The sequence below is a fragment of the Lipophrys pholis genome (genome assembly GCF_963383615.2).
Source record: "Lipophrys pholis genome assembly, chromosome: 1".
Lineage (NCBI taxonomy): Eukaryota > Metazoa > Chordata > Actinopteri > Blenniiformes > Blenniidae > Lipophrys > Lipophrys pholis.
In genome coordinates this window covers 8,768,356-8,793,355 of record NC_137635.1, presented here as the reverse complement: position 1 = coordinate 8,793,355, position 25,000 = coordinate 8,768,356, and the positions used below count along the sequence as shown (strand labels likewise).

The 25,000-nt window shown below is 44.1% G+C and overlaps 1 protein-coding gene across 1 annotated transcript; it reads right to left on the bottom strand.

The window, feature by feature from the left end:
• Nucleotides 1–2,526: 2,526 nt before the first annotated feature.
• Nucleotides 2,527–7,376, bottom strand: metrn (meteorin, glial cell differentiation regulator). Its single transcript, XM_080487458.1, has 4 exons — nt 7,103–7,376; nt 6,034–6,467; nt 4,599–4,658; nt 2,527–4,039 (listed from the first exon to the last, which is right to left on the bottom strand). The coding sequence occupies exons 1-4, from the start codon at nt 7,207–7,209 to the stop codon at nt 3,726–3,728; spliced, it is 915 nt and encodes a 304-aa protein (XP_080343584.1). The 5' UTR covers nt 7,210–7,376; the 3' UTR covers nt 2,527–3,725.
• Nucleotides 7,377–25,000: the final 17,624 nt, after the last annotated feature.

The window sequence follows — 25,000 nt, the reverse complement described above, 5'->3', positions numbered from 1 at the left end:
CTGTCAGTGCCTGATTTCCTCCTGCAGTTCAATGAGATAGTTGGATACTATCAATGGTAGTATAATATTGATGTGACTGTGAGAGCGATTGATTGTCTGTCTGTCTATGAAACATGGTGGACTGCTGACCTTGACCTGGGTCCACCTTTCCTTCTCTCACAGTCGGATGAGATCGACTCCAAGATCCGGCAAATCTGAGGCCCCGTTCGCATGATAACTTTTCAAGCGCAAACTCATCGTTTTTGAGTTTTCTTTTCAGAAAAGTTTCACGTTAAACAGCAACGATCTGAAAACGATGTCTGTTTTCACAGCAATGGCAGAAACACTTAAAAAACGATGTTGTTTTCATGTTTGGCCACTAGCGGGTGCTGTTTTGTAATGAAACCACACCCACATGCAGCAGAGAACAAAAAGCTCTAAGCATTAACAATGGGAGAACATGGACATTCTAGTGGACAGACGACCAAGTTGGACTGTCAACTATAAGGAGAATCTGGACCGAGAGTCATAACCCTCTGGAGGAAACACTGTTCTTATTCTCCCTCTACTGAGCATGGGCAGAAGAAGTATTTACTACAGCCGTGCTGCGTATGCACGGGAGCAGCGTTTCCGCCGTCTATACGGTGACGGAGTTGGAGCGCGTTCGAAAAGTTCCACCTTGGAAGCTGTTTTCAAAAACGCAACAATTTTTGACGGACGAACGCCGACACTGACCGGTGTTTAATTCACGTCTGATTTATAAACAATAATGTTGAGAAGGGTGGATGACTTTTAGCCTTACGTTGTAGAAAATATGAATACAATTCATCTGAAGGTAAATTCAAAATTATTGTGTGGAGCTCTGCCTGGTTTCCAGGTCTGACAGTAGTCTGATTACATTCAGTGTTCCCAGATCTGATGTTTGAGTCTCGCCATGGTTGGATAACAGGAAGACCTGAGCTCTGGGTGGAGTGTTGAACTGCACTGCACCTTTCCCCCCCGACTGCGTCTCTCATCTCTGGAGCTTTTGTCTGCGTCCACTTCCCTCAGGCTCCCTCAGGAGCCCATGCAGGCCCACACCCACTGCAGTCTGTCCCTCTGTTCTCCATCCCGCTGTCCTGAGCACTTCCTGCTCGGCTGCGTTCGTACCTTGTTTCAGGGCGAGGGTCAGAATAACCAGAGGATGGGGGAGCAGGGACATGGAGGCCTTATTGTGTGTTTATGAGCCACCGAATCACAAAAATAAGTGTTTGTCGTCTCCGTCAAATGTTCTGCTTCATCTTGTTGAAGAGCTGTTTGACACGACGCATGTATTTAAAGGCAATGTCTTTTATTCAACACAGGTTGTGTTATTGTGGTGGGGGTGACATTAATAGTCCTTTAGGGGTTCAAGCCGGGGTCACGAAGAAGTGACAACAATGCAGGAAGTTGAGCTTTGTAAAAATGTCACATGATGTATTGGGTGAGGGAGTATAACTCGAGGTCTCTTTGTTTTGGCTTATCAGCCCAGGAGCAGTAACCTCAGATGGGCTGGTGTGTGTGTGTGTGTGTGTGTGTGTGTGTGTGTGTGTGTGTGTGTGTGTGTGTGTGTGTGCGTGTGTGTGTTTGAGAGCGAGAGAGAGGGGTCACCCCCCCCCCCCCCCCCACCACCACCACCACCACCACAGGATGCTTTCGGGGGCACTGAGGCAGTAAATGGTGGAGGAGGCTGGAGGTTGACTGCTTCGCTCAGTGTTGTGGTGAAAACCGTCCGATGGCTGCTGGCCGGACGCCGGAAGCATGTCGAGCTTTTGTGGTTCTTTTCTCTTGAACCTGAACACCATGTTAATTCCCCAGCTGCTCTTTTTCAAATGGATTTATTGCACACGGCGAATTGAGGTGTGTGCAGTTCACATTCCTGCAGAAATACACAAGCAGCAGAAACAGGTGGCGGGTTTTATCACGTCCGTGTCGCCGAGCGTCGCAGCTCCTCGTCTGTCAGGACAGAAGATCTACCATGACAGATAGCAGACGTTCTGTGTGATCCTGCGGACTGGAACAAAGTCAGGATAGCTCGCAAGCCTGAGCTCTTGGTTTTGGGCTTCCAGCCAACGAGTGGAAGAGACATTGTTTTGATTGTGTCCTTGTGCACACGTGGTCAGGATAAAGCGAGCGACTGTGTGGCACCTCGGCCCGGCCCAGTCTGCCACGCCGCTCCCTTAATGGCAATTTATTGCTTCCTGGATCCTGAAAATGGGACAACAGAATTCCAAGTGCTGTTTTCTGAGTCGTTGCCCTGTCCGAATGCCTTCAGGGTCCTGAACTGTCCCTAAATCTCTCGTCTTTTCAAGGCCTCGCTCCCGCTCAGACGGGCCGTTTGTTCCCAGCTTTCAGGAATCTGATTCATGAGTCCTCGAGGTGACTTATGTCTGAGAAAGCTTCACCGCAGAAGAAACCTGAACTCACATGCAGAGTAAACCGTTCTGGAGGCTTATGGGGCATGAAAACTTGTTAGAAGGACTCATGTGATGTGGAAAAAGCTCCAGTGCAATAAATGATCCCCCAAAAGTCGTTTGAGAACACAATATTTTAATATCAGACGACCATAAAAATAATTCACAATACTGAGAAAAAGTTCTTCTTATCAACATATTTACATTCATTTCAACATAAATTCACATTTTGACAGCAGAATGGCAGTGAACTCATAATACATACAACTCCAGCACATTTTGTTAATTTGGTATGAACCTTTTTTTGTTTTTTTGATATAGTGCACATTACAGAACAAATTTATCCCATCACATGCAGACGTTGTGTTTTGTGTTGAGCGAGCTGGTATAGTGAGGTCAATGCAGACTGTATATCTCCACCGCACTTATGAACGGCTGTCTTAAGTTGTATGGTGCTTCTTTTTTTTAATATCTAAGTATGCGTTTCTCATCTATATATGGCAGCACAGCAAAAACTACAACCTGCTTTGACAAGACCCCTGCAGTTTTCTTTTTTTAATGATTTAAAGTCAATTTCAGTCAAATTTCTGTTGCAAAAATATTGGAAATCAAACACGTAGTGCTTGAAAAACACCTGGTCTCCTTACAGAAGACAATCTCAGACTGGCTGTGAAGTGAAAGTGCTCTCAGCACTGGACCGAGCTGCTCAGTCTGTACATATATTAAACTCTCAGTCGCTCCTCTATGCTACATATAGTTGCTTTTTATTTGGTTTTCAGTGCTTGCAGCATCACACCTTCCAGATCATTCCCTTTACATTATCAGTGCAAATATTTTTAGATTTTTCATTATTTCCTACAGATAAGACTTTATATAATCTTCATAACACTGAAGACGAGCCCGGAACGCCGGCGCAGCATCGCGGTCACATGGCCTGACGCCGTCTGAAGTGCTCCCTGGGATTTGAACCAACAGCCACAGGCTTTATCTGGATTTCCTGAGTTTCAAAGCAAAGACTCTCAGACGGCCTGAATTCCTGGCTGGACTCGATGAATCCCCAATAGGTTGTTCTGGATTAATGAAACTGAGCAACGCAACATGCTCGTGACCTTTGACCACGTCCAACGTGAACTTCTGGACAAGTCCACTGCATCTTTCACTGAAATGGAATCGGTCCATTTCACTCCTCAGTCCCTCGTCCAGCCACGTTAGCACGCCGCAGCTTCTTCCAGAACGTGGATCAGGGCCGAGTTCGGCCCGGTTATTAGCAGATTGGACTCTGCGCAGTCGACAGGCGGGTGCAGAGTTTTGGATTCAGTCTACCGGCAGTTCACATGGTATCTGCTGGGCTGCTTTGGCGACGACGTAGGCCCTCTGGAAGTCCTTGTAGCGGGGAGCACAGCCCAGCCAGGCCTCGCCGAAGTGGACGCGGCCCGTGAAGAGGAAGCTGCCGGGTCCGGGTTTGACGCCGCACTGCAGCAGAGTCCTGATCTCGCCGCGGCTGCTGATGCGGCTGCTGCCGGTGAACAGGGCGTACTTCTGACGGAACACACGGGTGGCGCTGACTTTGATCACGGCGGCCCGTAGATTCTCATCTTCCTCCACGGACCGGATGTTTCCTCGAACCACTGTGAACAATCACATCGGTTCCAACGTCACTTTACAACTCACTCCATTCACACCAAAAAGAAGAATAAGTTTTGTCATGTTCTGAATGTCATATCATTTTATATTTGCACTTTGTGAGCTTCAACCATGAGGAGATTCTGATCCGCTCGCTAATCCTACTAACTTTTGTTGGCAGCTGAACTTCAGAGCCTTTACGGCTCAATCAGGGGCTGCAGATTAGTCCACTGCCCTCAAGTCGAGGGGGGAGATTTTAGGATTAGTCCACTACAGTGCCTCCAACGGGTGTTCCTGTGGTGGTGGTGGTGGTGGTGGGGCTTTGCTGTTTCACCTTTAACCTTTGCACTTTTGAGAGGAGCGGATTTGGAGGCACAGGGGAGTTCTGACTTTAAACCGATTTGACTCGACCGATTTGTAGACGCTGAAAAGAAACCATCAAACTCTTCGACTCTGCTCTGAGGGCCTGTTCGCATCTGTTGATCTGCTCTAACATGTTCATCTTGGTTCACTTTTATATTTGCTGTGTTTTTAACATGTCGTACCAAGATCAAGAGAACTTACCAAAGTCACTGGTGCACACAGCCATGAGGATCTCGGTGTTGTTGCAGGGCCTGCAGGCATCTAAAGGGGAACCAAGAACAGTCAGTTGGTGAAGATTTTAACACCTTTATGCAAATTCCAATACTATCAAAGACTGCATTTCCAGATCATCTGCTCAGAAATGTGACTTTAAGCTCAAAAAGAAGGGAGTTGAGCGACCACAGCGAGAGAATGGCGGATCTGTGAGGTGTGTGTCTCCTCCGCTCCAGACAATTTAAAGGCCAAATGAAACCTTCCCCTCCTCCTAAAGCGCTTTCAGGGTGTTTCCAGTCACACCTCATCAAAGCCTAGAGCGGGGCTGAAGAGAAGGAGGTGGGGGGGACTTCAAACATTTTTTTTTTTTTTTTTAAGAAGCACAATCCCTCCTCTTTCAAAGTATTGTTCACCCTTTCTGTAAAGTTTGACACTTTTTTTCTTAGAAAATAAAAGTAATGTTTTTTTTTTTCTTCCCAAATTGAAATTAAATAAATAAATGGATAAATGAATTACTAAAAATATAAAGTAATCAAAACCAGCAAAGATCCGACTGCCTTTACTTGCGAAACTGTAGCTGTGGGAGAAAAAAAACTCCTCCTGGCATTTTTTAAAGTTCTCCTTGTGGTTCTTTAGAGCCCCTCCAACCCCCCGGCCCCCACTCACCAGCCCCCCCCCCCCCCCCCCCCCCCACACACACACACACACATTCTCTCCTTAGTGAAAACCTCTTGATAAATGAGATTCCTTCCTCTCTGGTCCACAGCAAACCCCCATCCAAACCTAATCAGTGTGGGTGTGTGTGTGTGTGTGTGTGTGTGTGTGTGTGTGTGTGTGTGTGGGGGGGGTTACTCCTCCAGTCCTACAGACAAGTCTCCCCACATCGAGGCAGCTCAACAAAAGCGGGGAGCATCTCAGCTGGGCAGAGGCCTCCCCGTCTCCTAGGCGACGGCAGTAATCCCAGAATACTCATGCGGCACCCATTCAAAGAGCTGTGGACTCTGGAGAAAGCCCCACATACTGAGCTTTTGTGCCCCTCCTCCCCACTCAACCAGCTCCTCTGGGGAAAGTTTGGCCACTTCCTCCTCGCTGCACTGCAGCGGTGCTGGAAAGTCCAGGCAGCCCACACAGGCCTGCTCTGAATTATGAATCACCCACAGAAAAGGATTTATGGGAATAATATGATCACTGGTGGGTGGGTCCAGATCCTGCAAGTCACCATTGTTTGGAGCAGGAAAAGATCTTTAACTACAGTTTTAAGAGTCATATTGTCACTCCCATAAAAAACAAAAGTCTTTCAGGAGTTCAGGTGCTTTTCAGTCTATGAACAACTATAAGTTTGTGTTTCAGAGTAAACTGGGAGGATTATTCTGCATGAATCCAGATGGAGAAAGCAACATGGCTGCAGGATGCCTGAACTCACCCTCACTGCTGATGGGGTTGGAGTCCAGCGACAGCCGAGCGGTCCAGTCGCCTCGCAGCTCGTAGCGGAAGGAGGCGATCCTGCGGCTGATGTCCTGATGAGGCGTCGCCTGCAGGAACAGGGCCACCATCTCCCCGGGCAGACGGCTGAAGCAGCGCACCCTGGGTGGGGGGGAGGACTCCAGCCGGTCCCCGACCAGGAGCTCCAGGACGCCGTCTCGCTCCAGGTAGAGCTGAGCTCCGTGGAACTGCTCCGAGGGCTTGACGCAGGCCGTGATGAGGCCCGAGCTGCTGCCGCCCGGCCCCACCGCCACAGAGGGCAGGCGGGGTGACAGGGTGAGGCGCAGAGCTCCTTTGGGGTACAGCCAGTCCAGAGTGCCCTCGGCACAGTGGAGGGAGATCTGCTCCACGCTGCCCTTCTGCTGGGACAAACCACTGCAAGCAGGGAAACAAGGTTTCTGTTAGTCAGAAGTTTGTGTCTGAACATTGTAAGTTTCCTGAAGTAAGTGGAGTGATCTGTATGACGGTCTGGATTGGTCTAAACGTGTCCCATGCACATTAAAACTAACATATGTCACAAACTATTGTAGACTTTTGAATAAAATATAAATCATCTTCAGTAAAATCTGAGTGGAAGAGACAAACTCATTAAATGCTCCACCTACTGGCACGTCTGTGTTACTTAATGGCATTCCCACAGGGAAACTTAAAAAAACCTAAAAACTTGTATGTGAAAAAAAAAGGGTTTCAGTCACATTTCAACAGAATAGCTCCAGTACAGATGCATCGTTCAGCAAGTGCATCCACAGTGTGCATCTCCTCGTGCATGTGAATGAATCCTGCAGTCTCCAGCCTGTCTGGACCCCCCATTCCTCCTGCACACTGCCCAGAGGCGCAAAACGCAGCGGCGCACCGCAAACAATTAAATTGCGCCCTAATCACAAGTCTAAACACGTTGCATTCAAATGAGCAAGTTAAACTGCTCAAGGGCACAAAGGGAGAGGCACCTGTGGCGCCTCCGAGTCTTTTGCATGCATCACTGGTTCACAGATCAGATGTGAAATACTTGCCTGCCTCTCCAGCTGCACTGGTCCTCGGAATAGTTTGCAACAGATGCGCGAAACGTCGCAAAAAGTAACATCCAAAACGCGTAAATCCAAAGCGCAAAAACAGCCATTTCCAAAACTGACGCACAAACAGTTATAGTAAAAACAAAAGATCCCAAATCTGCACCGTCCTCTAACTCAGTGGTTGGAGATCCTCTATGAAACGATCGCAGTCATTCCTATTAGTCCTTCTCCTCTCAGCCTGATGTTGGAGCTGCAGTCGCTCTCCGGCTGCTGTGAGTCTAAAGAGCGCAGCTCCAAAGTTATTCCCCCTCGGAAAAACTTCAGTGACCAATCAGAGAGCAGCAGGGAAAACTTTCAACCAATCACACAGCAGCAGGGAGGGACGTCTGACCCACAGGATCACTGGATGCAACTTTCAAACAAGATACAATCGACTATTGTGTTTCTCCAAGACAATCAAAAATAACATGCTTCAGTTTAGAGACACAATCTAACCCCCCCCCCCCCCCCCCCCCAGCCCCCAAAATGTGCACAAAAAGTTAAATTCTCTTAGTTTCCTTCTGAAGATGATAGATTTCATCTATATTTTATTAAAATATACTTTATTCTTCCCAAAACAGGGAAATATACCTTATTCGGAAAAAATAAACCCTCAAAACAAAACATTTTATCAATTTTATCAAGAAGTACGAATGTAGGAGTATGTAAGTGTGCAGAATGAATAAATATGTGCAAAGATATTTTACAGCCGCATGTTTGGAGATAAAAAAAAAAGAAAAAAAGCACTGAAGGCATTTAACAGTCAAGTGATTATTTAGCCGGAAAATGATTAGAGAAACGTTGCACATGATAACAGTTTGGTGTGCAAAGCAATACCAGTGTGAGCTGCATGTTGTACTTTGCTCACTGGTGAAGGGATTAAAGTTACTTTAATAAAGTGGGAACTTTTCTTTCAGCAGACGATCAATAAGGAAGAGAGATAAATATAGCCGGTCTCGGTTCAGTGCTAACCGGACTCCTAGACATATCTGAAGATGATGATGATGAAGGTCGGGCCTCCTCCGGGCTGCCGTGCCCTCTGCCCTTCACCCTGCTGGGCTCCTCTTTCATGTCGTGGTATTTATAACCAAATCAAATATTCTTTTGTGCTCCCGCTGCCATCCATCTCCCTGCTTCCCTCTGACTGTCGGTGTATGCTGGCGTTGGGTTTTCTCGTGCGTGTGTGCGTGTGTAAATGTGTGCGTGTGCACGCCGAACGTCTCGGCCCCTGAGACGTAGTTATGACAAGGCCGCAGACAAACACAAAGGCACATGTGCAGAAATCCAGCTGCTTTATTGTCTGCAGCAGGACGGAGCTTTGTTTTCTGCAGGGGATTTCAAAGCAGCAGACTTTAAAGCTCCGGTCAGCGGGAGGCCGCGCAGTCAAAGGAAACATGAATACATTAGAACCCAAACTCGGTTCTGGGCGTCGCTGATGTGTCGCAGGATCCGCGTGTGCACTGGGGGCTCAGATGTGGGGAGTCGGAGTTACACACTTGGTCGGACTCATCAGTGTGTGTGTGTGTGTGTGTGTGTGTGTGTGTGTGTGTGTGTGTGTGTGTGTGTGTGTGTGTGTGTGTGTGTGTGTGTGTGTGTTCTTTAAAACAAACCACACGCCATTTCACCCTGTAATGACCGGAGCACCAAACGTCTCCAGACTCCAGGACTTTCATGTGGTTGAACGAATGTAATGGTCTTAATGTGGATGGAATAGAGGAACAGGATTGTATTATCTGACATACACTTATATTTTCTTGGTTACTTCAGTACAGTAATGCTTTGTTGAGAAAATCTAGACCAGAAAGCAGTTTGTACAGAAAATGTAATTGAACTGAACTCCTCATTTGAACTGGATACGAACCAGAGTGAGTTCCTGCACATCTGCACTGTGTTCATATGTGAACTTTTATCATGATTAAAACGGTCATTTCTGATTTCACTGGCTTTGTGTCGCACATTTTTGATGATTTTTGAAACCTGGACACACACATCCAATTTAAAAAGTAGTAGTGAACATCCAGGTTTCTGAATGTTCTCTGATGGTAACTTGAAGTTTCTCTGCACAATAAATCCATCTACATTAATGATCATGTAAAGAGAGAGAAAGAGATGTGAAGTTTCTCACTACCAGTCTCTTACAGCAGTTGTTCCATTCATATTTCAAACACCGTGTTACAATCATTTTACAATAGTAATACTAATACACTGTGAGGATCGAGAGCTTTTAAACTAGTTCAGAGACGGTTTACAGAATAAACCAATCAAACATTATGAAAACAAAGGGGAAACAAATGATCAAGCATTTCAGATATTAAATATTAGTTTGTACTGGAGGTGATGAGGAGGATGAGGAAGATGAGGAAGATGAGGAGGATGAGGAGGATGAGGAGGATGAGGAAGATGAGGACGATGAGGACGATGAGGAGGATGAGGAGGGTGAGGATGATGAGGAAGGTGAGGATGATGAGTAGCCTGAGGAGGATGTGGAGGATGAGGAGGACAGTGAGGATGATGAGGAGGAGAGGATAATGAGCATGATGAGGATGATGATGAGGAGGAGAATGTAGAGGATGAGGAAGATGAGGAAGATGAGGAGCCTTTAGTGTTGCACTGAACAATAACAAAGGAAAGACTCAGAGTCTGTTTCGAAAGACGATTTCAAGTGAAAGTATAAAACCTTTATGTTTTGTGGGTTGATTTTCACAACAGCGTTGCCTGGAGCCACTGGAAATGCAACTTTTAGAAACACTCCTGCTCCGTTGTCGTGTTAATAGGAAAAACACAACTGGATGGACAATAACAACAGTCATCATAATGTACACGTACTCTCATTGTTTATGTTTATAGCGTCTTGTTCTCTGTGCACATGTGTGTGTGGTTCCATTATGGAAACATACTAGTGGTAGCCTCTACAGGTTCCTCAACATGAAAACAACATTGTTTTCAAAATGTCACCTGAAGCGAAAACACAAAAACGATGCATTTTCAGTTGAAATGTTGTTGTGTAAACGAACCTGAATCTTTCGAGAAGAAGGATGGTGGAGAAGGGAAACGTTACCGAGGTGAAACTATGCTGTTTTACTTATATTGCTTTTGTTACGTGTCAATAAACGCAGCATTTATTTCTAAGACACGTAATTACAACTGGCTTTTATTCAACTTGTCAACATGTTAACTTCAAGGCACACGCTGGAAAAAAATCTGAATTCACCATCAGAGTTGGGATCTGTAATCACAAGTTCTCATTAAAGGTCAGCGTGAAGCAACAGACCTGCTGGTTTAAAGAACAAAACCGTCTTTGACTGCAATGAAAGGCTGAACCAGTGTTTTTCTCTCGGCTCTGCTCTGTCTCCGCCGCTCTCTCACCAGCCCGTCAATGGGAATGTCTTCAAACAGCGCTGCTGGACGCATTCCAGAGTTTGCGTGTATGTGTTAGGTCTGTGTGTGTTTGCTTGGTGTACTGTATTGCTGTGTGTGTGTTGTGTGTGTGTGTGTGTGTGTGTGTGTGTGTGTGTGTGTGTGCGTGTGTGTGTGTGTGTGTGTGTGTGTGTGTGTGTGTGTGTGTGTGTGTGTGTGTGTGTGTGTGTGTGTGTGGTGGTGGGGGGGTCTAAACACAGGGAGGATGTAGTGACAGTGTGGTGTCAGAGGTATTTATGGGACCTTGACATTGTGTGTAACTTTCCCTCACACTCGCTTCTCGCTGATTCACTTCCACAGAGGAGGGGGGGGGGGGGGGGGGGGGGGGTGAAGTTTTCTAATTGGATGTAAGAACAGATAAGAAGTGATTTTCATTCCAGCTTGTTTAGTAAAGCTTGAAGTATCTTTGAAATGATGCAGCATCACACAGTGGGACGTCAGGCCACCATCAGACTGGTGCTGCAGCGGCTCCACACATTGTGTGTTATTGTGGACGGCTCCATGCGGCCACACTGAGCTGTTTATACGAGCTGAGAAGTGGAGATGTCCTTGTTCCCAGACCTCTCCGCAGCTTCCCATGGCACCTCGCTGCTAATCTGCTTGATCTGAAATCACTGCTGTTTGTTTTCCAGCGCGGAGTCATCTATCTGCTGGTAATGAGATCTAAGACCTTGTCGGGATATTCTGATAATAAGCTTACGTTCAAGGAGGCAGAAAATATGCTCATGTCACTACATGATTGTGCTGTGTGTTGTGTTTTGCCTGGTTGGCTTGAGGTCAGTCATGGGAACTAAAAATAAAGTGGCTTGTGGAAACAGGCGTGAAAGAGGTAAAAACTTGAAATGTGTCACATGAATGAGTTGTTGTTTGTAATTACGCGACAACGTTTCAAGTGAAAACTCGTCATTTTGGCGTCTTCGTTTCTGAAAAGTTTCGTGTCCTGAAAACGCCGTCTGTTTACACAGAAACAGCCAAAACACCAGCAATGCTTTAGTTTTCATGTTACTGTAAAGACGCTATGAGAAGTAACAATGCGAGTAGACGGACATTCTAGCGGACGGACAACCAAGTTGGATAGTTATTAAGGTGACTGTCAAAATAAAATATGAGAATATGGACTGGGAGTCATGACATCCACGGAGGATGAACTATTTGTTGCTGTTCATCTTTCAGATGCGCAGTGGAGACCCCAAGTGTTTCCAGAAAGTGTCCTTTTCGTCTGTTTACACAGCGATGGAGTTTTGTCGAAAAGTTCCACCTTGGGAGCCGTTTCCAAAACGTTGCACTTTCAGTGTCTCCGAGCATCGTTGTCGTGAACAGACACCCGAAATACAACAAACGTCTTGTATTTTCTCTTGAAGTTGCTGTTAAGAGAATTTCCAATCAAAACCTAAAAGACAGAAAGCAATTGAAAAGTTTATAAGATTCTAAATACATAATTCTCGCAAGAAGAGACAAATGTCACGGTACGACCTCAGCAGACCGTCCAGGAGTTTGTCTCTCAATCAAGTCGGAGAGCTGCTGTTTAAAGGCTGAATTGTTTTGAGGATGATTCATGTGCATTCCTGCACTGCAGATACTGAAGGATATAAAAAGTAGTGCCACAGGTCCTCCTTGGGACACAGATTGCAGAAATCACACTTTGTTCTTTAAGTGACAAAAACGTCTTTCTCATACCTTAAAACTCAAAACGCTGAGAAAATAACTATTGATATGTAAAAACTAGACACGTATGAAATGCAGGTGAAATCTGTTCTAATACGGTACCCGCATACCTGTGCTGCGATGTTCTTTGCTTTACGGACTCAAAAATCAATGAGTCAACATTTACTATCTGTTATCTGCCGCCGAGTCTTGATGGCACGCAGTTATAGCAGAACGCCACCTGAGCGCCACCCATGATGAGTCAGTGAGAGCGATGATGGCGACATTTTCCCAGCTCGCCATGCAGGTGACGGGCTCCTGGTTCTGTCGTCTGACTGCAGCCTGGCGGCTGTGAGAACAGCCCACACGCAGGAGGAACTCGGAAAAAAAGAAAAACAAAACAAAACAAAAAAAACTTGAGCTGATATTTACTGTCGGAGCCTCCATGAGAGCCGCATGTGAAAACTGACACCTGCTCTCTCATTGCTCTTTCTCAGGATCCTGGTTGTGTGTGTTTGTTTGTATGACAGTAAATTCTCTCATTGTGCCTCTCATCTCGGGTGTGTGTGTGTGTGTGTGTGTGTGTGTGTGTGTGTGTGTGTGTGTGTGTGTGTGTGTGTGTGTGTGTGTGTGTGTGTGTGTGTGTGTGTGTGTGTGTGTGTGTGTGTGTGTGTGTGTGTGTGTAAAGCCCAGTGGGAAACACACTACAAGAGGGTCGTATAGCAGATAAACACGGCCCGGCCGGGTTGACAGCAAACGCAGCTGGAAACGCAGAGACGCCCTGAGAAACGCTCTCTAATGCTCTAATGCTTCCCTAAACATGTAATAGATCACTTAGCTGCACTGTCACAATACTCTAGTGTGTACTTTCATCTTCTCTGAGGAGCTCTCACATTACTTTTATTGCCTGTGTGCTGTTATATTCACATGAACCGTCTCGTAAATCAACTTGTGGACACAAACCTCCTTATTTGTGATTATAGCGCTGCATATGTATCTCTATATCTCTCACTCGGCCTCCTCCCTATTCCTGTTTTATTTGTTTGTGATTTTTAAATCTGAAATCTCATCTATGTGTGTGTCTTTTTGGGGCATTTTGTGTTTGATTTATTTTTAAAATATACCCTTGCATTATTTGTATTTTTCTTTAAAACTCCTTCATTCATCCGCTACAAATATAACCTAATTATAGTGTCTGGGGTCAAAGGTCACAGCTGGGCTCCCTTGGGACCTTTCATTAGTGAAATGGAGGGAAGAGCCTCTTTCTATTGAGTTCACGTTTGGAAAGTTCTGTGGTTTTCAAATGTTTCCACTATTCTTCTTTTGTCATTGTGTTTCATTTTGAAGTTTTTTATTTCCAAAAGACATGTTAAATGTTTTTTGTGTTTTCAGGAAAGTCGACTTGTCACAGTGAAGAACAAGCAGAATTTGAAAACACATTCTGACTGCAGTGCTGCCGTTTCACTCAGCTACACTTTCCCTTGCTTTAGTAGTTTTTAAAAGTTTTAAAATACAGCAAATAAACTGCTCCGCCTCAACTCACCACATGAAAACCACACACGGATGAGGAGGATTCATGAATAAATGAGTCGTCTTATAATTTAAAGGGCCCGGCTTTGTGAGTGATGAAGACTTAACATCAAGTGTTTTTTCAGCTGCTCACTTTTACAGGCGCCACTCCAGAAACTTTCCCCGCAGACTTCCTGCTGCCCGTCCCCCACACTCCCGGACTGTTTACACCACAAGCGGAAATGCAAAACTTTTTAAAATTGATTGTCAAGGTGCTACTTTTTAAAAACAGTCACTCCATTGCCGTGTAAACGACGGAAATGGTGTGACTGTGCATGAGCACCACGCCTGTGGTAAATAGGTCTTCTGCACATGCTCAGTAGATGGATAATAATAACAAGGTACTCGCCATTGTTGATGTTTATAAAGTATTGTTCTCTACTGCGTGTGTGTGTGTGTGTGTGTGTGTGTGTGTGTGTGTGTGTGTGTGTGTGTGTGTGTGTGTGTGTGTGTGTGTGTGTTCCATTACAAAAACCAACAACGGCATGAAAACTGCACTATTTTCAGTGTATCAAACAAAACTTTTCTGAAACGAAAACTATAAAACGATAAGTTTTCACTTGAATGCTCAATGAAGATACTTTATGTTAAAAGGCAATAGTGATAAAACTGCACCTTCACTCGTAGATGATTGAAATGGAACAATTTTAAACATGCAGTAGTTCGGTTTTGTATTAAAACATTCATATATTTTTAGTAGTATTAATATCCACAAGAGGATGTTTTTGTGGGTTTAATTTACATAACGTTTGCATTCATACAGCCATTCGGAGTCGCGTCATGAGCATGCTATTTGTTTGTTCACTAGAAATCTTCTTGCCGTCAACAACAGTGCAACCTCCCAGACGGGAGGAAGACTTCAGCAGAGAGGGTTAATAAACTAAATGAGACGTTAGATTGAAGAAGATTTGACAAAAATTTAGCAAAATAAAGTACAGTACACAAGTGCTGAATGTTAATTTTGGTTTTATGTGCCGGGTGGCTTTGGGTCTGTTTGTGGAGCGGGTCCAATCCTCTGATGGTACTACGGTGGTTCAGTCCCTCCATCTGTGTCAAAGCGCCTGTACTCCAATGATGTACCTCATATAGCAGAGATCTCCAGTTCTCACTGGGTGTAAATGCTGAGGGTCATTAAAACACTTTGAGACTGAAAAGAGTGATGATTTAAAGGTGAAATCTCTCTTCTAGATCCATTTATCAAAGTCCCGGCTGTAGGTGCGGCAGGCGGAAAACAAAGAGACAAACTCCTAAATCATTCTGTCTTCAGCTAAACTTTAATGCGTGTTTGGACTGTTGGAGGAAGAAAAGAATAAAAGCCACATTTGTAAGAAAATCCACACACACAGGACAACACACTATAAAACTTAACAGTGGGAGAACATTCCCATTGACTGAGCGGGACTGTTATTACAGTGACTGTCAAAATAAAACTACCAAGTCCCAGGAGAAGATGGACTGGGAGTCATGACACCACTGGAGGAAACATTGTTCTACTGAGCATGTGCAGAACAACTATATACTTCGGCCGTGGCGCACATACGCAGTAGCGGCGTTTTCCAAAAGTTGCGTTTTCAGTGAATCTGAGCAAGGAAAGTTTCGATTAAGTCCACCTTTACTACTTGGTGTTCATACATGAAGCTAAAAAGTGTCTGAAACAGTTCTCTTCTTAAAAATCTACACAAAATCCGCTGCCGATTTTTGTTTCATGCGTCTGGCATAAAGACGATCTAAAGCGTCTGTTAATCTGAGAGCGTGCTGTGCTGACAAAACAGAAAGAAAAGGAGAATCTTTCGACTGGGTAATTATTGTTTCATTATCTCGACAAAGAGGTTTGATCCTTTATCTCAGAACAAATAGAGTGTTATTGAACTGAGGCTGATGTTAAACCAGCAGAGCACCGTGCTCCCTTTCCTTCGCATCGCCTGTCGAGTTCCTCAGTGTTCAAAGAAACGCAGCGGAACAGTTGAGCTGCAGGGTAAACAGGACAGGCTCCTTTAAAGTGGTTCTTCACGCAACTGTGCCGCTCTGGATTTCACTTTTGACAGTCAGCACTTGATCGAAAGCAGCAGACGTGGAAGGAAAAGCCAAATAAAAACACACAGCGATCACTGGGGACTGCACAGGAAGCTGCGTGAGGACGGCGGATATATTTAGACAGCAACGCCGCCACACACAGCTTTTGATCGGAGCCAGATAGACGTGTGTCACGCTCCTTTCCAAAAGCCGCACTCGCCCACAGGATTACAGTACGGTGTGTGGGCGAGCTCGTCACCATTGTTTGACACTTGTTTGCAAAATAAGGCCTGCGAATGGCGGCGCTTGTCTTGTTTTTGGAGGGAAATCCCCTCATGCTGTCCTTCTATACAACACGGCCGCTCCAGCTCCTTTCACTTCACGTTTATTATTCTAATTAGCTGCAATTAACGGAGCCTCCTCCAGTCCCAGTATTTGAAATCCAGATGAGGGTCCTGTCAATGGCGGCCCAGCGGTGCATTAATAATGCTTGAGGCCGGGTGCGTTTGATTGGCGCTGTTGTCGGAGCCCAGCCGGGGGTCAGACGGGGGTTCACCGCTGTCTGTCGTCCCCCGCCCCCACACCTCTTCTAATTGGCTGAATCAAGTTGGAGGGAAACTTAACAAGGAGCAGAATCCCTCCAAAATTCACAATAGGTATAGTGTTTTACATACGTCCACAGAAAGACAGATGTTGTCCCTCTTGACCACATCCACATTTGAATAACCCTATCTAGATACAATGGCGGCGCAAACAATAGGGAAACATTTTGGCGGTCAGCGGAGATACAAGAAGTCGTCCGACTTCTTCAGACTGCAGGAGAATCAGTTCACGTCTGGTGCAATAGGTTTGAACGGATGCTGCTTTGACAGCATTAAAATAAAACATTCCTGGCAGTCATTCAATCATTTGTTCTGATGCTAAAAATGAATTTCATAGCCCCTCCGGCAAATCGAAGCGCGATAGAGCAAGATAAAAGGTGGTATATAGTGTGACCATTTTACAATGTTTGACTTATTCTCTGGTCACTAACGTAACAACATTTAGATGAGGGGCATGAATCAGTTCATCCAACAGAGGAAGCAGTGTTTGTGCGTTTTATTGAACCAAAACGATTCATTGTGTAGCAGTAACACACAAAAAGGCACAAAAGCACAAATTGAGTATAAAAGCCGGCGAGCGAGAAAGAAAACAACCAGCTGGTGGTGGACAAACACCTGCAGGGCAGCAAAGTTTGCATGTCCCAACATGTCCAGTCGAGTCTCTGATGTCCCGAAGACTCGTTCATCTAATGAGGAACTGTGGCCTCTCGCAAACAATGAGAACGGTCTCGTTCGTTAAACTCTTTGTCTCATATCCTGACACAGACGTATTGATGGGGAAGTGTAACAATTATGAGAGCTGAAGAAATTCTGAAATATTAATTATACATATCAATTAGCAAAAAACACACAAAAAAAGTTTGTAAGGCCAAAAACAAACAACGGCACCCACTAGTGGCCTAATATGAAAACTACATCATTTTCAGAAAGTTGCTGTGCAAACATGAAACTTTTCATAAACAAAAACTCAAAAATGCTGCGTTTTCACTTGAAACGTCGTGTTAATGAAGATACACAGAAGCGAGAAAAACAAAGAACTGTTACCTCAAAATTAGAAATATGGAATTGTGATTAAAAGACAAAGACCGGGAAAAAACTTTGTTTAAATATTTTATCAAGGGATGATTTTCTTTATAAGCAACAGTCAAGGCAACTTACATCGATAATAATGTTAATTTTCCACTTGGCCCTTTGAGAAACTTTGTTGCCCACCTCTGCTGTAAGTGATGGAAAGATTGTCAACAAGTATAATAAGTTAATATGTGAATACAGACTAGATAGATTATAAATATTTAATTTCTCAGAGTTACAAAACCAATAGATCTGCAGTGAAAACGATGGAATGTTTCAGTTGCAAGTTTTTCTGCAAAACATTAGAATAGAAAACAAGAAGTTTAACTCCCTGCAGACCCTCTGAAGACCAACTGAAATGAGATTTTCTCATGCCAGACATGGGTTCACCTAACCCTAACATAAACAACACAATCTATTTTAACTGAACCATAATGAGCAAGATTAAACTAGCAATGTCTTGGAAAAATCATTGAACTACCTCTGCATTCACATCCATGATAAAAGTTTCTATATTAAAAACCGAACAACCCACTGAATCCTATATGAGAACGATATTGTGAAATATATATAAACCTGTTGTTTCACTTTTAAACAAGGTTCACATTGGGTGTTATTGAAAAGAAACACTTTACACAGTAAAATGCTACAAATGTAAAAACAAAAGGAAAGAATGTTCCCTGCTTTTCATTTTGCTGCCTGACTGCACTGAAACACATCCTCCTCCTCCTCCTCCTCCTCCTCCTCCTCCTCCTCCTCCTCCTCCTCCTCCTTTCATTTGAGTTTGGTCAGCTTAGGTCATCCTTGGCTGTGCAGAATATAATTAGACACACACACACACACACACACACACACACACACACACACACACACACACACACACACACACACACACACACACACACACACACACACACACACACACACACACACACACACACACACACACACACACACACACACACACACACACAGAAACGGACACTCATACAGACTTTAAACTTTAAACCCCGGGACACAATGGCCTGTTTAGACAATAGACACATGCCAATACTCTGACCCCCTCGGCTATCTCTCTCCACGCCTGATGAAACTCCCCGTTCATCCTCAGACCCTCCGCCCTCCCGCTCGCTCAGCACAATAATGACACTGATACGATTACACTCCTGCGTATCACATTTCACATCACATCGTAGAAATAATAAAGAGCTTAAGAGGTGCTGAATCTCAGCTGTTCCTGTGGAGGTTTCAAATCTGGCCACTCCTCAGAATTACACCCGTTGCATCGGTGCATTAAGCGTCCAGTGTTAAATAGAACAATGTGTCATGGTTTCTGAATGGGATGCTGTGACGTGTGGAGCCACAGATATTGATTATGACTGAAAACAATCATATGAAGACATTTAAAGATCATTTTCTCTGGAGTAATTGGTGAATCTTCATATTTCAACCCCTGGACGACCATTAAAATCTCTGAAAAGACACATTGTGTGTCTATAATTGTACATCCCGGCCAGATTCTGTCATCGGCTCCATTCAGGCCGCCCTGTGACCTGCAGCTCGTCCCCCGAGTCTCCTTTTGATCTCATTTTTAATAATATGTCCTCCCTCCTGGTCCGCCTACCCTCAGCACCTGCACTTCAGCGTCCTGCGGCCCATCAGTGGACCAACCTTTAACAGAAAATTCAGACAATTGTTGCAAACGAAGCAGCCTTTGTTGTGGGAAGTCTTGGAGGGAACCGCCAAAACCTGGTGGCTCCAGTGAGCCCCCGACCCCCTCTAGTGTCCATCACACACACCTCTGACTTCAGGGGTATCAGGTCACCGATCCCTCGGGGCGTACAGGAGGGTAACAGGTGGATTTCAATACATACAACAGGTGGGAGGAATGCTACTCAACTAATCAACAACTTAATCTAATTTAACTTTGTTCTTCACTTAAACAAAGTTTTCTATTGCTTTTAATGAAATAAAGTGTTTTATCAGAATTAGGGAACATTGCATTTTGTAATCAGGTCGAACTTTTTTTTTTTAGTGTTTGCAGGATATTGAGAATTCTGAGAAGCATAGCAGAGGCCATAAATATTTATCTCGCAGCGCCAAGTGGTTATTTTTTGGCTTTATTTGTCTTCTGATGAAGAGTGGAAGCTGACAGAGGAGGGGGTGGGGGGTGGGGGGGTGGAGACTTGAGACAAAACAGAGTCTGTCCTCTGACTGAGTGACTCTTCAATAGACGAGGTTTCTTTCTGCACTGAACTGTGCAGCGCGGAAAAGAAGCGAGGGACAAATCACCGAGGAGAAAAAGAAACTTGCTGAATAATTAGAGCATGCAGGAGAGTTTTGAATTACCTCGCATGCATGAGCGCATACACACACACACACACACACACACACACATACACACATACACACAAACACACACGCACATACACACACACAAAAAAAAAACTTGTTTGATACGTAGGCCCAACACTAGGATTTTGGGCCAATCTGCACATGTATGCGGACTAATCAGGGCCTCTTCACAGACAGAAAGCTCGGGGTCACTCAGGGTGAGATGTTTGTGATGGAAATTTGGACGGCAGGCGTAAGAAAACAAAGCTCGAAACAAGACACCCCAGAGACGACATACTTCACACATGAGATAACACACTGAGGAGATGCAAAAAGAAAAAAAAATAGAAGCTTTTATCATTCACATTAACGATAAAGAGGGCCTTCGGCAGACACTTTCTCAAAAAATTAGAAGAGAACAGTTGGAATTTTTAACTACTTTGTCTGTTGATTTAATGTGAAGAGCTGACGCAGGAAAGCATTTTATCTCGTTTAAAGCCCCCCGTTTCCGTCACAGAGTTTTAAGGCAAAACATGCCGTTTTTCGTTTTTGCTGGAGAAAATAGTTTTCACTGAAAAACACTGAAAATGATGCAGTTTTCATGTGGACCACTAGTTGGTGCTGCTGCACTAATGCAGATAATAATAGGTTGCAAACATTAACAACGGGAGTGCACAGACGTTCGTATGGAGAGATGATGAAGTTGGATTGTTATTTACGGCACAACAGCAAAAGTCACAACACAGCGGTAAAAAAACCACAACGGAACGGCGCATCGGTTGGAGGACAGGCTTTGTTTCTGGGGGACAACATTTTCTGACGGAACCAAAGCGGAACTGAACGATGGACGGCACAGTACACACAGAAAGTTATGACAATTTCAACACGTTGACCAACAATAGTGATTTCTGAAAACACATTTTGCTGTTGTGTTGTATTGTGGGTTTTTGCTGTTGTTTTGTGCCGTTGGCCCTTCTGGGCCACCGTAGTTATTACAGTGTCAACTACAAAACTATAAAGTCCCAGGAGAACATGGGCTGGGAGTCATGATACTCAGGAGGGAACGTTGTTCTTCTTGTCTATCTACTGAGCACTTTCATCCCAGCGAGACAATTCCCAGATAGACGATTCTCTGCACGTGTATGTGTGGTTTCATTACAAAAACAAGCAACAGCGCCCTCCCATGGCCCGCCATACTAACTACCACATAGCCAGTGGATGCTGTCGTGTAAACGCAACACTTGTTTTTAAACAAACAAAGTGTCACGTGGAACGTTTTGGGACCCGAATGTTTTGGAAGGAGATCCATGAGGACACCTTCATGCTGGTGTGAGCTACACAGCAAAATGCACAGGAGTTTTATTTATTTATTTGTTTTCATTCAGTGTTCTATTTCAGTCCTTCAAATCCACCCAACTCCACTGATTTGTATAATCTGTGCTCATTACACGACGTTGGTCTCATCATTCCTTCACCACGACCTGCAGCTTCTACATATTCAGCATCGACTGGAGTTCATCCAATGGAACGGCCGCGCTCCACTGAGAAGTCTCACAAAGATGGGATTTAATGGCCCTTCGACTGAGCGCTTGTGAAAAGCTGACCTCTGACCTCCAGCCTTGACCCCCGATGACTCCTGCCATCCTCTGGGTCCAGTGCCTGTCACTGGTCGTTTGTCAAACTGATCTGATTACCGTCCAGCTCGGGATCTGCCGACTACACACTTCCAGGATCAAGACAAGCTGCTTTTCAGCAACTTTACATGACAACAAATAGCTGGATTGTTCCGGGGAGAGTAAAGAGATGAGTATTTGCTCTGAGCAGAGAGAGACGGACAAAAGTTTAGATAGATGTCAACCGTAGTTTTGACGAGCGGCTGCACATTCTGAATGATGAGAGCTATTACAAATACATTCTATTTTTATTTTTATAAAAACGTACCGTTTTTTGTGTTTTTGACACAGAAACATTTTTGCGTTTCCACGACAACGTCTCGAAAAATAGGGACAGGAATGACAGAAACGCTGAAAACAATGTAGTGTTTTAATTAATCATTTAACTTGAGAAAATATCGAAAATAAATGAAAAACTTTTACAATATCTTGAGGATATCGGTGTGTTGAATGTGAAACATTGTGTCTGCAGTGAACACAAGGTAAACTCTGATCCAAACAGTGGACGGATATTTGGGACGGGGACGTTTTGAACATGGGAACCATCCTCGGCGGATGTTTCGGGTACCAGCCATATTTCAAGATTAGTTAGTGCCTCAGATGTGCTTAATGGTGAAGCTTTTAGGCTGAAGAGGAAGATTCGGTACCAATAAAGTTGTATTGAATATGGCTTCATAGAAGAAATGGACCAAATTTGAGCTGAAAGTTTGAAAGTACATAAGCTGAAGCAGCATGTAAACCCAAAGACTTCATCCTCAAAAAGAAAAAAAGAAACTCTTTGCCCCAAAATATAACAAAGAAACTATATTTTACATATTGTGTCTTTTGGAGCTTCCTTATACTTTTTTTTTTGTAATTGTACACGTAGTGGGGGGTTGAATAAGATTACAATAGTGAAAAAATGGGACCCTCACGCAAAATGTAGGGAATCACTGGCCTAGTTGGCACACTAAGGTTTGTGGAAACAGAAGAAGACGGCCAACAAGAGGCTCCAATCCGGCCAAACCACCAAGAATAACTGGAAATATTTCAAAGAAAACATTGATTTACAAATATATATATATTTCTCAAGTGTTTTGGACACAACACAACTGAGCTGAGATCTCGGTGATGCTGCCGTGAAAGATAGAAAAGTCGTGTTAGCCTCAAAGCCGTGCTGTCAGGGTGAATTTGTAAAAAACAGCCAGAATGCAATAGCTCAAGGAGAATTTTTTATTTTTTTAATGACATTTCACTTTATTCTGCACCAGAATGTTTTTTTTTTTATTAAAATTAACTTCATGTTGAGGTTGTAGTCATTTTCCATATCAACCGTTTGGTCTTGTGAAATTGTAGACATTTTCATTACATATACTGTGCATCACAACAAAGAAAAACTTTAACATTTAAAGGTTATTATGGCACAAGTTTACCATCAGCACATTAGTACACACTTACAGTGGAAATGTTCTTTAAAGAGCTTTTGCTCTTGTGGGAATACAATGCTTGACTTTGCATGGGATGTTAAAACTAACAAAGGGCAGTGGCTTTGGAAAACATTTGCAACTCTTCTCATTTCTGAAAAACTTAGTGTGACTGGCTGAATGGCCGTCAGTCACATGGAACAAACCTCCTCTCCTCATTTACCCTGGAGGACTGTGAGCTTACATGCTGGCCCACCCCCCAAAACAAACCTCTCTGGCCACCACACACACACACACACAGTCATTATGGTGGGGGTTGGTTATAGGGTGGAGTTCGGTGACCCTGCAGAGCCTCGACCTGGGGGGACGCATCTCCAGGAGGGCAGTAATGATGTGTGTGTGTGTGTTTGTGTGTGTGTGTGTGTGTGGGGGGGGGGGGGGGGGGGGGGGATTCTTGCCTGTAAAGTTTCTAAATGAAAAAAAACCCAGACATTGATTAGTCATCAATTGTAACCACAGACAAATGACAAATGCCATTATAATGTAATGAGATGCAACTAAAACATAATTTGTTTTGTTATTCTGGAAAGATAAAAACAACAGAATAAAATTTTAAATCATGTCTTCTGAAGCTGTTGATATAATGTACCTTTTTCCCCCTCCTCGATAGATTTACTCCGACAGCAGACGAAGATGGATTTCCCTCCAAATCCCTGAAGTCGTCACAACACAGGAGATTGGATTTCCCTCCAAAACCTCTTGCCTATTGTGACACCTCTAACCCGAACCCTGCCGCGTTTACAAGCTCCTCAGCTGCTGCCTCCGTCCACAGCCAGCACTCGTCAGGCCATGGCGGCGTGTGGGTGTTTCAGCCAGTCAGCTGTTCTCCCCCCCCACCACCACCACGGGTGCAGATAATCTCTGGACTAACACTGCAGGTTTTCAAAACAAACTCTTAGATTTCAGTTTACTTAAGCTTTATTGGGTATTTAGCAGGTGTTGTGTGCATCTAGTCTGGAAAACGATTAAAATAAATCTGCAACGTGTCGCCTGATGATAGTGTGGGCATCTTCAAACGTCACGAGAGGATCAGTCCTTGTTCTAAAGTTTTATTGAGCACCAGGCAAGCGACTTCATGTAACAGCACCAACGTTCTGTGTGAATGTGGTTAAGTTTGAATGACTGTCGTCACTTTTGGAGGGAAGCTGACTTCTTCTTCCCGTCCCTTTGTGTAGAATCAGGCCTGCAGAGGTGTATGGATGACCTATGACCTCACAAGCGTCTTTTCTTTTACTTGTCTTTAACTTGACTTAAAGAGAGAATTTTACATCCAGTTGTTCCAGTGTCACTTGTAAAGTCTTCACTGTCTGATTACTGATTATTGTGGCTGTGATTGTTTAAAAAAATTAATTAAATACGTAGACATGGAAATACTTAATTCAATGAATAGTGGTACATTTAACTCTCGGAAAAAATCTGGTACATGGAAACTCCCCCAAGTTTAAATACTATCTCTTAATTCATACATTATTTGTAATTCTATTTTAGTTTAGTCAGTAACTTCAAGGCGGTCCCCATCCTTTGGGGAAAAAAAGCCAAAATTCTCATTAAAAGTAGTTTGAATCTCACAGATTACGCTTTTGGTTCACTTCATTGTGACTTTGCCTGATATCATCAACACTTTGAAATCAGCTTTGATAACTTACAGAATTTAACTTATATAAAAAGGATGACAAGTAAGATACAATACCTTTAAGGAGGACCTTAAGGCTTTTTTTACAGTGAATAATATCCAGTGTATGTATGTGTTCAGAGGTGTGATGGCATATAAAATGGATTCAAAGAGGGAAAATGGATGACACCAGCAGTTTTCTTTGCTGTCAGATAGAAATGATTGATCACAGCGTGAGTTGGCAAACTTGGGAAGGCTTCGCAGAAACTTGCTTGCAAAACGGTTTGTCTAATTTGTGTAGACAAAAATGAAATAAACCGTATATTTCCTGCCTCCGCCTCCTCATGGTGCAGACCGTGAAGGATTCTTTCATGGGTTTGTACACGTTGCACTCAGACCCACTTTAACAAACTGCGATAAGTCTATGAGGCTCTCCCCTCCTCAAAATGAGCAAACCCACC

Excerpts from the sequence above, each read along its gene's own strand:
- metrn (XM_080487458.1), bottom strand. The coding sequence starts at position 7,209 with ATGGCTGTTTTTGCGCTTTGGATTTACGCGTTTTGGATGTTACTTTTT. Across the intron at positions 6,468-7,102 it reads CAGTGCAGCTGGAGAGGCAG|TGGTTTGTCCCAGCAGAAGG; the intron begins GCAAGTATTTCA and ends CCCTGCTTGCAG. Across the intron at positions 4,659-6,033 it reads CAACCCCATCAGCAGTGAGG|ATGCCTGCAGGCCCTGCAAC; the intron begins GTGAGTTCAGGC and ends GTTCCCCTTTAG.